This window comes from Tetrahymena thermophila (assembly GCF_000189635.1).
Source record: "Tetrahymena thermophila SB210 genomic scaffold scf_8254459, whole genome shotgun sequence".
NCBI classification, from domain to species: domain Eukaryota; phylum Ciliophora; class Oligohymenophorea; order Hymenostomatida; family Tetrahymenidae; genus Tetrahymena; species Tetrahymena thermophila.
This window is the reverse complement of record NW_002476236.1, coordinates 390,720-407,607: the sequence shown is the minus strand read 5'-3', so window position 1 is coordinate 407,607 and position 16,888 is coordinate 390,720. Positions and strand designations below refer to the sequence as shown.

The following is a 16,888-nucleotide window of genomic DNA, read 5'->3' as shown; positions in this document are numbered from 1 at the left end:
ATCTATCAGTCTATCTGTCTATCTGTCTATCTAACTATCGTCTAAATATGTTATTTTCAAATTGTTTTTCATCTAAAAAATCAAAAAAGAGAATACTTTTCTAATGTTATCTTTCAAACAAGTAAAAATAATCAGCAACAAAATTTAACGGAATTAGATGTAAACTTTTTATCTTTAGAAACAGCATTCTTTTTTAACTTTAATATCATAGAACAAATTTATTTAATAACTAAAATTTTATAATTTTTTAAATAATATGCCAACGTTAAGCTTAGATAAACTATAGATAACTTAAAAATACTGAAATTTTTGTAATATATTTATTACAATATTTATATTATGAGCAATTGATTGATAAATTTTAATCATAAAAATTTAAAAATACATCATAAAGTATTTGATTTTTGGTACTTGCTTTGCAAAATTCTGAACAATGTTATATATAACTAAAAATTAAACAGTTTTTTTTATTTTCTTGAGTATATTTTTGAAGAAAAAAATATTTGCTTTCAAAATATCACAAACAATGAAGTTTAATTTTATTCGCTATCTGAGTTTTGATAATAAACATAATAGAATTTATCTTTTTTCAGATAGCAAACAAAGTTAGTTTGAAATTATTGCTTTTTTAACTAAATGGGACATGAAATATTTTTGTCATAAAGTGTTTGGATGGATAGATGTATGTATGGATGTATAGATTTATCTATCTATCTATCTATTTATTTATTTTTTAATAAAATGAACTATATATGCTTTTTATTGAATATATATGAATTATGAATGCATTAAAAAACTGTTCAGGTCTTATAAATTATAAATTTAGCATTGAGAGTAATTTTATAAAATTATATATTTTTTATAGAGGTAAATAAATAAAATAAATTTTTTATAAATAACTTTAAAGGTATTTGATATTTAATTATATATGTTGTGTTTTTTATAAATCAAAATTTTTGAAAATTCCGCAAAACATATGACGAGGCAATATATGTCTATCTTTTTGATGAAAAATGATTTATAATAGGCATTTTTTGTTGTTTTAGACATGTCTCGAAAGACATTTTTTCTTTTTGAAACTAACAATAAATACTTGTTTTGAGTTGTTATGAAGCTTCAAAAAGGAATTTATTGAAAATGAATTTTTGTTAATAATAGCTTGTTTTCTTTTTAATTTTTCAATATGAGAGGAAGAAGATTAAAATTATAGTAACTCATATTTAATTTCAAAGAAATATTGCTTCTTTATCTAAGAATTTAATTGATTTGATTAAGATTGATACTTTTGTCTAGTATTAGTCTAAGATATATTGTGAAGACTAACTAATTCAGCTTGGCTATAATTACATTTTTTAATTTAGTTAATTAATTTTAATAGAAGAATGATGTTTGTTAGTGATGGACAATAAATAATCAATTAGGCCCATTGATTGAACTAAAGGAAGATTAATAGCTTTGGTCAGGATAAAAATTGTTAATAAAAGTTTCTGATAAGTTCGAATATCCTTAGTCATATAAAATATCTGTATTAATACCTTCCAAACAATTTTAAAAATGCATATGTATTGATTGTTATTATTAATGTTGTTGCTACTGCTGTTATTAAGAAATATTTTTTAAGCTGCTTGATTATTCACGCAAGCATTTAATTCTTTATTACTCGCTTTCACTAATTTCTATATAAAAGAGCATCAAGTAATTTTGTGACCAGCTTTCATTTCCAAACGAAATTTAAATTAAGTCAACTACTATTTCGCATGGAATATACATTAAGTCCAAAGTAATTATTTCTGCTGATATGCGACGACCTTTTATAGAAGATAAGTCACATGTTTTACTTGCAAACTACTGGGAAAGGATAATTCTTGATTCTAAATCAAATTAAAGCAGTTTTAAGTTTGAGTCTGCAGTCAAGAAATTTATGAAGCCCTTCCTTAAAATAACTTGCTGTAATACTTCTTCCCCGATATTAAGCAGGTCAATTAAGTTTTTATTTAGGCCCTTTCTATCTATACTGTAGCCATACTCAGTTCTTTTTAGACCATTATAGAAGAAGAGTTAATTATTATGAGCTTTTTCAGTATCAAATGAACTTAGGCTGGTTTTATAGTTATGAAATTAGGGAAAATAGTTTAAGTCTATTTAACCTTACTTGCCGTTTATTTCGATGAGATACTGATGAGCTATTTTCATACTCACATCAAACAATTAATTTCTGACTGCAGCATCGTTGTCGTTTACGGACTAATTTTAGGAAATAATTTCTTAATATTTTATCAACTGTGATTAAAGTGCAGCCATCTAAGAGTTATTGCTAAACTAAGAGGATTTCTAACAGTATTCTTAAAGATTACTAATTACAGCTTGGAATTAGTTTAAATAAAAGCCTTCAACCATGGAGTCATACATAACTTCTAAAGTATCAGATCTCTTGAAATATTCAACGGCGGAAATTATACCTCCATAATTTTACATGTTCTGATAAAAAAAATAAGATGCTGTATTTTAAATTTTTGGGCTTTGAATTCTTTCTGTCTTCTTTGAAGAATTATTATATAATAGCTAACCATCATATTAGCTTTCATATACTAGCTAATTTAGCTAGTTAGTCTTTTAAAATAGTGTATTAATATCAATTACTACATTTCCTTAAAGCACATATAATTCTGCTTCATCTCTTTAGCAATTTTTTTGGGAAGATTCTTTACAAATTTTCTTAGATTTTTTTGCTTTGTTTATTTTCTTACTTAAATTTGTAAAACTATCTTTAGAAGATGGTTTCTTTTATATAAGTTGGTATTCAAAAGGCTTGAATGTCATTTTAATACTGCTATTCATTCAAATTCGGTTTAAAATGTAGAAGGTTGATTGTTTCTAAACTTTCAATTGTAAATAAATAAAGGGTACTTTATTTTATGATAATATTCCTGATTTACTTTATTTTTAATCAATTTATTGTAATCTTTTCCTTAAAATTAAATTTCTGAAATAAAAAACATTCGTATAAACAATTCTATTTAAATATTAATTTTAAATGGCTGATTAATTGTTGATTATTTTTCTAATTTAATATGCTACTGTAAATATAGCTATTTCACCTCTTAATCATAAGTTTTTTCATTAAATGCTAGATTAATAAAATATAAAATTTTTTTTTACTAGCCTGTCGTATGGACAGACGGACAGACTGTGCATTTTCTCAAAAGTACTAAAATTAAATCTATGAGTAAATATGAGAAATATCGAGTGTAATTTGAGTTATTTTATAAAAATATTAGTACAGATAATAAATATGTAAAAAATACTAATCCTAAGTTCTTTTGAACTAATTTAGTGTTAAATTGGTATATTGATGCTAGAATTTGCTAATATATTTGTTTGGCTTAATTTAAAGAATTTATTTAGATTTACGACTTCTATAAATATGGTTACATTGCATCTAAAAAAATTCGCAATATATGTTATTCATCAATTACTAAATGAAACTATTTATTAACAAAATATTCATGTAAAAAATAAATTGAAACGAAAAATATTAATTACAAAAATGTTAAATCTCTTTAATGCATTTTTTCTTTTCTTTTAACTTTAAGTATTTTTGAATAAATTAGAATTGCTTTCAATATTTCTTACTTTTTGGAGCAATTATTGATACCCTCTTTGAAAAAAACAAAATAAAAAATATTTTTTATATATTTATTAAGTTATAATATGTTTTTGTGAAGTATAATGCTGTACCAAGTGCCATTTTACTCTCATTCCATTATATTTTGTTTATCTTATTGTATTTAAATATCTTATTCTTTTAAACAAATAAAAAATTAATGAAGAAATTAAAGTTACTCGATACAGCGGAGTTTTACACTCCACTTTTCAATTAGTTATATTTCAAATCAGAAAATTTGAACAGCTTTAATCAGAAGATAGTGCGCAAGCTATTTGAATTAGGCTAATTTACCCACAAATTTTTAATTTAAGTCCTTTCTATATAATAATTAAATATACTTCTATTTTTACAGATGATTCTTTATTAATTTTCAATCATCTTTCAAAGAAATTATATTGAACTAAAAAGTTATAAATTATTAATTTTGATTTATCTTAGATCAATTTCCAGTAAATTAATCTAGCACTATTCTTTTTATTTTAATTATTTTTTTAATTTTTATCTCTTCATGACTATTCCTAACGTCATTTATAATAAATATCATCACCCTAACTATATTTACAATCTTTCTTTCTCTAAATAACAAACTGAATAATTGTGCTATTTTATCTATAAGTGTTACACTTTATTATTAACCACTAATAAATTTTGAAATTAATTAAGCTCGCTTCTTATTTTTTTTGGTCTCTAGTTATAGAAAATTTGTAAGCTTAAAATTTAAAAAATATAATACTATTCTTAATTTAAAAAAGCTTAAACAGTAGATTATATTTTAGACATCTTTGATCTAATCAATCAAGATATTCTTTTTTATAAATTAATCTTGTATTCATATGCGTCATGCTGATAGCTTAATGCGAGCTAGATTTTGTTACAAAAATAACTATTTAATCATTCAATTTTTGAAAATAATAAAATTACATTTTTTAAAATGCGAATTAGACAAATATTTATTTTTTCTTTTTCATTTAAACAACTTTTGTAAATCTCTAAAATTATTTTATACAAATTTTATTAGTGGTAATTAGCGCTCTTTGTTCACCCTATTTTTTATAATTTTGATGGACTTATGATCAAATTTCATTAATTTAAAAAGCTAATAATTTGCATTTAGCATGTTTATTTTTAACCAAGTATTTTTAGTTAAGATATATTTCTGATAAATTCAAGTTTGCTATACAAATTTTGTTTCATCAAATATTTTTGATTATTGCTTACATTAATGCAATTAAAATTATAAGTATCAGTTTACTCTCAGTAGTTAAAACTTTTTACAAAATACAAAGTTTAAAATGTGAACCTATCATTTCACTCTTGCAGGAGAAAACACCCAAAAAATTCTAAGCATAAAGATATTCAAAATTTTTTGAGGATACCCATTTTATTGAAAAAAAATGTAAAACGTCTTAAATGTAATATTAGAAATGTAATTAATTTGATGTAATGATCAAAACTTTCTTGAGCTTAACTTTATTATCAACCATCAATTAATTAATAATGTATGGTTTTCAATTCGAATTTCTAAATCAAAGATTTTACATTTTTTAATAATCTTAATTTGGAAAATGAAATTCTTATTATTAATTTTTAAATATTATGTAATCAAACAATTTAATTGAACTAAATTTAGATGTAAGAAAATCAAAAATCTAATTTAACATTTTTGACACCTCATAAATGACTTAATAAACATTTATAAATGAATTTATTTTAATTACACTTTTTTGATAGAAAAAGAAACATTATTGAATAAATCTAATAGCTTCCACAAAATATTTAACTAATGAATGTCTAAATATGATAAAATAAAGTAGTTAATTTTATCTAAAACTACCTCAGATAACTAAAATTATTTATTTCAACTCAAAATTAATAAAAGCAGAATTTGTAACATATTTTTTGAAAAATAACTTCATAAAATAAGTTTATTAACATTATTATCAAAAATTTATAAATTTTTAAATAAAATCCTAAATATAAAAAAATTTATCTTTTATTCTTAAAAGGTGGTTGAAAAAAACTTTGTTTTTATTTTTCATTCAAATAATATTTTTAAAAAATATCAAAATAGACCAAATATTTTAATATTTTGTAAAAACCTCCTCTAGTCAATTTATTACTCTTGAATTTAATTTATTTCTGATATTTTAGAAAAATTAAAAACCAATTTTCACTTTTTTGTTGATATTGTAATTCATATTTCACTTATAATAATAAGAATTTACCCAAATTTATCAATTTCGAGCGCAATAATGTAGATTTTAAATCTTTTAATATATTAAAAACAAAATTAGGTATGCCATTTTTATTTTCTGATTACTAAAATTAAAATAAAAATTAAACAAAATTTTTTAATAAATAACTTTATTTAAAAAGCTATAAATTCCACACCAAAGTAGTAGTAGCCTTAAGTTTTATTTATAAGTTTATAATTTAGAATTAATATGATTATAATATATTTATATTTACAATTCTATTTTATTTTTTAATTTTTGATATCTATTTAAAAAGTCTATTCTTCCATTTTTTATTTAATTTTTATATATTTTGTTTTAATAAAAAAAAATTATTTATTTTAACTTATTCTAATGATTTTAAAACGTTTTTATAAATATCACTAAAATAAAATAATGATTTTCAATTATCTTCATAATTTTTAATTTAGTACATTATTTCCTTTTTATAAATTATTAAATTTTTTAAATTTAGATTAACTTTTTATTTATTCTTCCTATTTTATAGTTTTTCCAAATATCACTTGCTAAAATATGCTAATATATATTTATGGGATTATAAATAATTTTATTACTTTAAAATTTTAATTATATTTTTTTAAATTGAGGTAAAAAAAGGTAAACATATAAGACAAATTTTACATAAATTATACAAATTAAGAAAGAAATAAATATTTTTACTATTTCAGATGCTGTAAGATGTTTTCATCAAGTATTATATGAATCAATTCTTAAAAAATAAATAAATATTTGAAATATTCAAAAAATGTTAATAAATTTTAATAAAACTATTTCTATATTACAAAGTAACAAACATTTATTTTTTTATTTGCAAAAATTTATAATGACTACTTAATTCTATTAATTTTACTTATTTATTATTGAATTAATAACGCTAATATTCATATCAAAAATAAATCAGTGTTTATTTTAAGATTTTTTAATAATTTTTAGCTTATTAGAATTATAGATTAACAAAATAAATATACCATTTATAAAAATAAAAACTAAATTCAAATTAGTAAAGATGACTAAAAAAGTAGGTATGTACGAATTAGGGTAGATCTTGGGTTAAGGATCTTTTGCTATGTAAATGATTATTTCTATCTGATAGACTAAATTAACTTCATTTATAAAATAAATTATAATATTATAAGATTAGTAATTTATTTTTAGTAGAGAATATAATTGTTTTTTATATTTATTGTAAAGCGTTAGAGAGGTTACACATTCAACAACTAAATAGCAATTTGCAATGAAGATTATTGATAAAGATAAAGTACAAAGAGATGATTCAATTGAAAGCTTAAAAAAAGAAATTTCAATTTTAATGATGGCAGATCATCAAAATATTGTAAAACTAGTAGAAGTCTTAGCATCAAGAACAAAAATTTATTTAGTATTAGAATATATAAGAGGAGGAGAGTTATGGGATTTGATAAGTATTTATTTAGCATTTAATGTATAAAAAAGTGAAATTATATATTTTTCAAATCATTTTAATAGAGGATAGAGGACAAATCAGTGAAGATGAAATGAGAAAGTATTTTAGATAAATAATAAAAGCTATCCACTATTGCAAAAAGAAAAATATAGCGCATCGAGATTTAAAGCCAGAAAATATTCTTTTAGATCAGCACGGATGCATAAAAGTTTCAGATTTTGGTTTATCTTCCTTATATTAAGATCCTAATCAAATATAAAATTTGTTGCACACAACTTGTGGAACAATTAATTATTTAGCTCCAGAAGTAATATTTTTTTATTATATTTCAAGTTATAAAAAATTAATTTATTTTATAAATTCTATTAAAATAATTTCCACATTAATAAATAAAATATGCCATCACTAATTCAAAAAAAATATTTCTTTGTATCTATAAAAATAATAGGTAATATAAAATATGGGTTACGATGGACATATGGCAGATATTTGGTCTTTAGGAGTTATCCTATTCTTTACTATTTCAGGAAGTAATATTATTATTTTTGAATACTCATAAATATTTTAATGATCATAGGATTACCTTTTGAAGATGAAAATGTTGCAAAACTTCTTGAAAAAATTGTTTCTGTTGAATACACTATGCCAAAAACGTTTTCTAAAAATCTAAAAGGTATATATATTTAAGATTTATAATAGTAATGATAAAAGATATTTAAATAAAAGATTTAATTAAGAACATCTTAAACTCAAATCCTAAAAAGAGATTTACACTGGAACAGATTAAGAAACATCCTTGGTATTTAGAGTATTAGAAGTTTTTTTACATTAACAATATTTTAATCAAAACAAAAAAATTATAATTTTTTAATACCTTTTTATAATTTTTGAAGATTTAAAAAAATATTTTACGAAAAGAAATGTTGCTTCACTATTTAGTTTTATCCCCAAAATAACTCGTTTTATTAAATTAAAAAAATTTTAAAGATTTTAAATTCAAAAAATAAAAAAATGTTTCTATAAAAAGTATTAATTTAATTTTTGAGTTGTATCTTGAAAAATATGAGAATATGACCTGAATAGTTAATATTTTAAAATATTTATATTTAAAATTATAAATTTGTTATAATTATATAATGATTTGATATTTTGTAATTTAGAAAAATGTCTAAAGAAGAAATGGAAGAATTATAATTAGAGGAGAAGGAAGAAATCAAATAAACTAGCTAATATCAAAGAGAGTTGTCGATAAGTTCTGGAAGCTCGGAGCTTCAGAACTGTGAGAGTGATTTAGATGGTATTATCTAGGATTAACATCCTACATAATTAATTACGAAATAGTAATCATTTTGTTTTTAATTAAATTATTTCATTTTGTCTGCAAAAATTAGTAAAAATATTTATTTGCTAATTCAGGTAACTTTTATTTATATAAAAAATTTTTTGATTTCTAATGAAACTTGAAAATTTAAATATGCATTCAGTAATTACTACTTTTGAACAGTTAATATTTTTTTTAAATAAACCTACCCCAAGTTTTTCAAGTAATTTTTTTTTTGAAATTGAACAATTAATTTAAATTTGTTGCTTGAATTGTGAAAAAATAGAAAAAAATAAAATCAGTTAGTTTAGCAAACATTATATTATTTTTTAAATTTTATTTATCTAGAATTTCTCCAATCCAACTCATGTCGTTACTCACCAGCAATATTTTAAATAAAATGTTTGATGTTAAAGGAAAAAATGAGTAAAAGCACCTCTAAAACACTTACTAATATACTCCAATAACCTCTGATAAACCAATAGAAGAGATTGATCAAACAGTATTAAATATATTTTTAACAGAATTTATTTTTATGTTTTGTTTAAATGGTTTTTTATAAAATATTATTTCTATTTTTATCTTCTTTTTTTGAATGTTTATTTAAAAATAATATAAATCAGCTTAAAAAAGCATTTGAAGCACTAACACCAAAAGAAACATCTTATATTTTTCCAAAGCAACAGTATTAGGTAAATATAATATACTAAGAACAATATTTAAAAATATTTTTAAGAATATTGAAATATATTTTTATTATATGAATTAAAAGTTAAAATGCTGGTTTAAATTCAAAAAAGAAGAGTGCAGCTTGTCATGCAAAATTTATAAAATTAAGGAATAACTTTACTTGCTAAATTTCATAAGGAAATAAGTAATAATTTTAAAATTGATAAAAAATTATAAAGGATTTGATATTTTCTTTTAGAAAATAAGCTTACTATATTTTAAAAACCAGTATGGGTAATCAATAAGTTGATTTTTTTAATTATTTATCACTCTAAGCAATTTCTTAGTCCATAATCACATAAACGAATTTTAATAAATTTGTTTTCTTGTATAGTACATTTAAATTTTAATCTTACACTGAAAGATTTTGCTAAAAAAAACAAAAATACAAAAAGATTATTTTATAGAGCTAATAAATTGTATTTTTTATATTCTTCAGAGTCATCAAATATAAATAAAAAATACAACTTAAAGATATTAATTATTTATATTAAATCAATAAAATTAGGGAAGCATTGATAGTTTTTAGTAGTCTTTGGAAAAAATACAGCCATTTTTGAAGAACATCATGATTTAAAAGAAGCAAAACTGATATTTGAAGATTATGATATAAGACAAAATTTATTTTAAGGAAAGTGATTGAGAAATAGTAATTGATCTTATTTAGACAAATTTATGATTAAATTATTATTTTTAAGATATTTATAATATGTGTATTATTTTACATTGTTCTATCAGTTAAAGCTAATTTCCATACACAAAAATACATAAAGCGTTGTTAAATATTAATGATAATGGACTTATTGTTTTGTGATTAAATCAGCTTGATTTTACTAAATTCAAAAATACTTAATTAATTTACAGAATAAAAATACTACCAAAAATATCAAAAGTATTAATGATTAAAATTTAGAATTAGCCATTAGCGTTTAAAGTACTGTAAAATTAAGCAAATGTAATGTAATTTAGAGATGCAAAATTAGCTTTAATTTTTTTTAAAAAAATGTAAAAAACTATTTAGAAGAAAAGCTAAATAACAACAATGAATTTTGTTTTAAGCAGTCTCTACATAATATTGTTTAAATTGATATCTTTTTTTTTGCTCTTTAAAGCTGAAAAAATGTTTGCTTGATTTTATGAATTCTTAATTGCTAATTTTTTGAAAGTTGAGTTTTTGCTAATAGCAAATAATTTAATTTAAAGATAGATAAATATTTGTATTTCTCATTTTCAGAGTATTAACTATTTGCTTGCTGCTCTGATAAATATCTAAATAACAATAGAAAATATTTCAATCGTTTATCCTATTCACACGAATTTTGTTATTAAATTTAATATGAATAATTTAAATATTTGGTTTTATTGAAATAATTTACACTTTAGGAACCAATTAGAATTTATGTGTAAAGTATTTATTCATTTCATTAATGAATAATTCAACGAATATTGAGAAATATTAGTCCTTGTTAAATGTAGTGCTAATTCTTAAATATAGGGTGGGGAAAAATTTTGTAATCACATAAAAATCCTAATCATAAATCTGTATTTTTTGAAAGTTATTGTGTAAGATAAGCAAATAAAAAATTGATGGTTTAGGATATATTCTTACTTGAAAATAATTATAAAACATTGATACTACTTAAGCAAATTTACATTTAAATTAGCAATCCCTTAAAGTTTATTAATTTGAACCAACTAAATTAAGAATAGTTATCAGGTGTATTTACATTCTTTTTCTTGTAATTATTCAATTTTTTTTTTTTTTCGAGAAGTAAATTATTGCTTTCTGAAAATGATTCAGGGCTGATATTAAACAAAATTAAAGTTTATCAATAAATACTATGCTAACTTTTGATGCTAGTTCTGATTTATTTAAAATCGAGAGATGGTATTCAAAATAAACTGAGTACGAGTTTAATTTTTATAATATATTACACTTCAAAATTTTAAATAGGAATTAGTTTACTATATTTTTAATTTTTGAAGAATTAATGAGATTACATGAAATATGAGTAAATTAGCATTTTAGGAACAACAATTCGAACTAAATAAGCAAATAACAAAATAAATAATTAAATAAAAAGGAAACACTAGCTTACTCCAATAAAATTTAATTACACACTTCAATTGTATAATATTTTATTTATTAAATTTATTATCTTTTATATAGGTAACTGCATAAAAAAGAATAATTTAAGAATATTTATAGATTCTTTATTTCTTGTAAATATTGATGTAATTACAATTGATGGAAAAATTATTCAATAAATTATTACTAAAAAAAAACTAAAGTTCTTATCTGTAAGCTTATAGACCCAATTTAGCTTTTGCTTTTTTTTTGACTTAAAACTTTTTCATAAATTAAAATTTTTTATTTTTGGAGATGAAGGACTCAACTAAAATCAAATATATTTATATAAGATATTAGTATTTCTCTAAAATTATTTAAAATAAATAAAAAATAAAGGTTCTAAGTTGTTTATATACACACACTTAATGACATATATAGTTTATTTTGTTTTTTAGCCTATTTATTTAAGGTTTTAAGTTAGAGGATAATAATGATTTTGATGTTATTATGTAGAATTTCAATTGAATTCAGTTGAATTTTTTAGCTATTTTGACTAAATATTAATGTTATTGCCCATAATTTTCATTATACTCAACGTAATTTTAATTCTACTTAATTGAAATTTTGGTGTTCTCAATTTATTTTTATTATTGGCATTTTTATTTCTCTCAGTCAGATGAAAAAAAAACTATCATTGCTATAGTAAATAGCAAGAGTATAAATCCAATTATCATATACATACGACGTCTTCTGTTTCTCATTTGCTATTCGAGTTATTTAGATTAATTTACTAAAATTCGAGAGGTATCTGAGAGAGATCTAGATTTAGTTTCTATGTCTCCTAATTAGGCTTGATTTTTCATAACCTTTTCTACATTTTCTTTTACATTATTTGTCAAACTATCAATATTTTGTTTTGCTATTTATAGAGAGTCTTTTTCTTAAGGATTAGCATCATATTATCTCAATACATCGTAAATGCAGTTAGAGAGCTTTCTTTCATCCATTTTCTAAGAATTGAGTTTAGCCATTTCTGCTATTAGAGTTTAAATTCTATTGTAAGAATATGTAGGCTTTGCAATTACAAAATAAATCACTTCTCCGTCTTAAGTTGAGCGATAATAGATAATACCGCTTGTTGAATCTTTTTTGAGTGTTTTATTTACAGAGCTTGGAGAGGTAAGAGTACCTATTTCCTTTTTTAAAATATTAATTGCTTCCCTTTCAAAATTGTCTTTTTTTGAAGGATCTAATGTCTCTTAGAGAACAATTTCAGTGCTAATTGCATTTCCTATAGCTACATACTTTATGTTATTATTCATTTTTTATTGATGATAAAAATGTTTGTTTAGATATATTTCAAAATAGGTATGTGTAATTTTTCAGTTAGTTTTGAATACAACTACAAATGAAATTAATTCTTTTGCAACTAAAATATTTTAACTTTTAGTATTTGATTGGCTTTGTTAGTTATTTTTGAAGTTTTTTAATACTGCTTAGATGTGAAAACAAAATATCCTAAAATAAAGAAGTTAATTAAAAAAGAGTTTGCTAATTGGTTAGGTTCCTATTTTGTTACAAACACTTGTTATTGAATCATTTAAATTAGAGTCAATCATTCATATAGCAAATTAAATCAATAAATAAATAAATTAATTCAATCTTTATGATTTCAGAAAATATCATAAATTATATTCATTATAACTTTTGTCTATTATATTTATCTGCTCAGTTGTTTTGATTAAATATAAGTGATATAAATGAATAATGATATTTAATAATTTGCTAACTCCATCAACTTTAAGTTATGCTTATCAAAAAAATTATAAAAATGTTTTGATTTTTTGCTTTAAATATAGCTTTATTTGATAATATTCAAGAGTGTGAATTTGTATTTGCATAAAATCAAATATTTTCATGGTTTAAATTAGTTTTTTGTTTATTAAACTAGAACGTTATTTAGTTATTTTAATCCAAAATATGTAAGTAAGTTTCTAAAATAAGTGATGATGGGAAGATAATTGATGACGTGGTTGATCCGATCTTAAGATGCTTAAATAATTATCAGTAACATTAAATTTAAAATTTATAAATTTTTTTATCATTATTAGATACATTTAAAAATTGAATGCTAAGTATTTTGATTATAAAAAAAGATGTGATCTTTTTTTTTGTTTTTAATTTTCATTAAAAAAACTAATATCAAAAAAATCAAATTAATTTAGTTAACTTAATAGCAAAATGAATGAATGGTTTCGATATGAATAAATTAATTAAAAATATTTATTATATTTTTAGAATTTATCTATACTGCTTAAAGATGCTAGTTACATATTTTTACATAATAATTATTACTTTTTCTAAAGATTATAAATAAGTAGTCGAACCCTTTATTTAAGATTTATTTTAAATTTGTGAATTACAAATTCTATACTTAAATTGTCTTAGATTGCTAATTTTTTCACTATTATTTCTTTATTTATTTATTATTATTATGTTTAGGGATCTTACATTAATACTAATATTCAAAATGCAATTTTTTTAAGTAATTAGTACACACACACAAGTATGCTTTAATTACTAATGTGCTTTAAAAAAAAATATTTGAAAGTAAATAGTAGTATAAATAATATTTTCATGAAAGAAACACGATATTGCATTAATAATTTATTGATACGTATTTACATTTGGTATCCAATTCTATTTGATATAGGCTAGTTGCCTTTTTATTATTATAATACTGCTAATAACATATATATCTTGGTTTTTTTTCCCCACAAAAAACAAATGATAATAGCATCGTTTTAGCTTTAATTAAGGTTATTATTTGTTTCTTAATTTATTAAAAAATTTATGGAAAATATTAGACTGTTTATGAAGGGAGTGATAATGGTAAATTTATTTTGATTAGTTTTTCCCCTAGAAATACTTTCTTGAAAAGAATGGGATTTAGCTAAACATGTTAGAAATTAAAAATTTATAGCATTTATAAGGGAGATGAATTTAATTCCTTAATTACTAAATCACTTAAGTGTAAGATAAATAAAGTACTAGAATTGCTTATACAAAGTTAGGGAATTAATAATTGCAGATTACATATTATGAAGATATAAATTTTATTCTAGAAATTCATTTCTTTTACAAAATATCATTCACTTTTGCTAAAAAGCAATTACTGTTTTTTAATCATAGGTCTGCTAAAAAAACAAAAGAGTGCTTATTTGAATTTTTTTACAAATAAATTAATGTATTTCGTGTGATTTTTTATTCTATTACTCATTTTTTTAAGTAAGAGGCACAATACCACCAGAGTTGATTTAATTTTAGTAATGATAAAATTAAGGAAAATGATTATACTGTTACAAGATTTAATTTATATTGCAAGATTAGCAATTTAAATCACCCTAATTTGCTTACATACATAAAAGTGAAATAGAAATTTATAGATATTAGTTCAAGCTTTTAAATAATTTTAAAAAGAAGAGTAACTAAATTAGATTTTACTTTTGTTTAATGCCCTTTTCATCTCTTTCACGATCAAGAAATTATAATTACACTCTAGACTTAAAAAGTATTTTGAGCAAAATTCATATTTTATAAAACTTAAAAATTTTTCTCTTTTGATCTCATAATAAACATTGAACTCCATAACTTTCTTACATATTAAAGTTTAATGGTAGATTCTAAAAAGATTAATCTCATAAAAATAGACAAACTGATTGTTAAATTTGCAAATTGTAATGATTTTAGGTTTCAATTTTTTAGTTTTTTCACACACTCTCACTCGCTAGTTATTAATAGAATAAAAAATTCAATAATAACAATGTGAGTAGCTACCAGCCCTATATAAAACCATAATAAATCTTTTAGAAGTAATAATTTTATTTAATTTTTGTAATTTTATAATAGTACTAACTAGATTTGATTGCTTATTCCTTTAAACTAGGCGCAAATTATTTATTCTTCCATATCTCTCCTGATCTGAAAAATAAGCCATTAACATTATAAAATTTTGCATTAAAAATTAGGATTAGTTACAGCCCTAATATCGGATTTTTTTAATTAAAATATACTAAATCTTTTATTTATATTTTTTTTCATGAAAATTTAGTGATAGTTCTTTTTTCTTCAATATTTCCTACATACACATTAAAAACTGTTCATTATCTATTTATCTAACTAACTAGCTATCTTACTAACAATATATGTCCTATTTATTGCAAACTCATAGAAATTTATTTTGCTAATTCATATAAATTAATAAAAACAAATATTTTTATAATCTATAGTAATACTTTCTAAATTTTATCATTTATAATTTCTATGCTATTTGTTAGGAGCATACATTTTATCAATATTTCATTTGTTAAAAATAACAATTTCAACTGCTTTATAATTTGTAAAATCAAAAGAATTCAGTCATCAGATTAATCCAAATGTCATTCGAAAATAAAAAAATATAAACTATATATTTAACTAATATCCTAAATTAATGCATTAAAAGCTAAAATTTGATTTATTCCAAATTATAAAAATTTTATAGAGGCTATTTTTTGCTCGAAGATTTTTTTTATTTTATGCATTAAGGTAAAAATAAGTAATATTTTCACAATCGAATTTTATTTATCGTATAAATAATTAACTTAAAATAGAAATAAAGCTTTAAATAGAAATATATTAATGAATAAAATTTAAGGAAAAGAGGCTACATAAAATGGTCTTTCTATTTTGATAATTTTTTTTTTACATTAATTCAATATTTTACACAATGAATGACTTTTTTTTAGATATTGCTTAGTTATCATAGAGTGTTTGTTACAAATTATCAGAATTAAAAACTAACTTTTTTTAAAAAGGTTAAGTAAATTTTGGAAAAAAATATAAAATAGATAAGGCTGAATATTAAAATCATCCAATTTAATCACTAATTTTTCAATAGCAAGGAAAAAGATATATCAAAGATAAATTTATTGCATAAAAAATTTATGATTTGATTCTTAAGTAAATTTTGGTATAATTGTAATTCAGATTGTTAATTTAAAGAATAATAAAGGTAAATACGAATGGAAGAATAAGAACTATTCGTAAATTAAGTAATGATAGTTGTTAATTTCTAAATAAAATAAATATATATATAAACACAAGTATTTATTTATTTACAAATAGATTAAAGAATATACTTATATTTTAAATTAAATCTTATATAGAGTTTTGTATTGAAATTTGAATAGGATTTGCTGTATATTTATTTATTAATTAATTAGAGTAATATTGTTTTGAGAAAAGTAATAAGAGAGTATTTATTTATTTATTTGTATTGATGCTCAGCTAACTAGCTATTCATTCATTAATTTAATGGTTCATAAATTAAAGACTGTGATTCTACTATTAGCTTTTGAAATTTTTTTATAATTTAACTATT

The 16,888-nt window shown here is 20.9% G+C and overlaps 4 protein-coding genes across 4 annotated transcripts; 1 reads left to right on the top strand and 3 right to left on the bottom strand. All coding sequences in view use genetic code 6, as the record gives it.

The window, feature by feature from the left end:
* Nucleotides 1-1,413: 1,413 nt before the first annotated feature.
* On the bottom strand, nt 1,414-2,838 carry TTHERM_00530610 (hypothetical protein; the record flags this gene model as incomplete). The annotated part of the gene is made up of 1 exon (XM_001032766.1): nt 1,414-2,838. The coding sequence occupies one exon, from the start codon at nt 2,836-2,838 to the stop codon at nt 1,414-1,416; it is 1,425 nt and encodes a 474-aa protein (XP_001032766.1).
* Nucleotides 2,839-6,928: 4,090 nt separating this feature from the next.
* TTHERM_00530600 (plant dual-specificity MAP kinase kinase family domain protein) lies at nt 6,929-9,987 on the top strand (the record flags this gene model as incomplete). Its single annotated transcript, XM_001032765.2, has 11 exons — nt 6,929-6,990; nt 7,114-7,343; nt 7,408-7,652; nt 7,794-7,875; nt 7,923-8,018; nt 8,072-8,153; nt 8,506-8,685; nt 9,015-9,168; nt 9,290-9,358; nt 9,439-9,540; nt 9,904-9,987. 11 exons carry the CDS (start codon nt 6,929-6,931, stop codon nt 9,985-9,987), a joined length of 1,386 nt encoding a protein of 461 aa, XP_001032765.2.
* A 2,147-nt stretch (nt 9,988-12,134) lies between these two features.
* Nucleotides 12,135-12,788, bottom strand: TTHERM_00530590 (synaptobrevin; the record flags this gene model as incomplete). The annotated part of the gene is made up of 1 exon (XM_001032764.2): nt 12,135-12,788. The coding sequence occupies one exon, from the start codon at nt 12,786-12,788 to the stop codon at nt 12,135-12,137; it is 654 nt and encodes a 217-aa protein (XP_001032764.2).
* A 2,489-nt stretch (nt 12,789-15,277) lies between these two features.
* TTHERM_000530589 (hypothetical protein) lies at nt 15,278-15,616 on the bottom strand (the record flags this gene model as incomplete). Its single annotated transcript, XM_012799558.1, has 1 exon — nt 15,278-15,616. One exon carries the CDS (start codon nt 15,614-15,616, stop codon nt 15,278-15,280), a length of 339 nt encoding a protein of 112 aa, XP_012655012.1.
* Between the last annotated feature and the right edge of the window lie 1,272 nt (nt 15,617-16,888).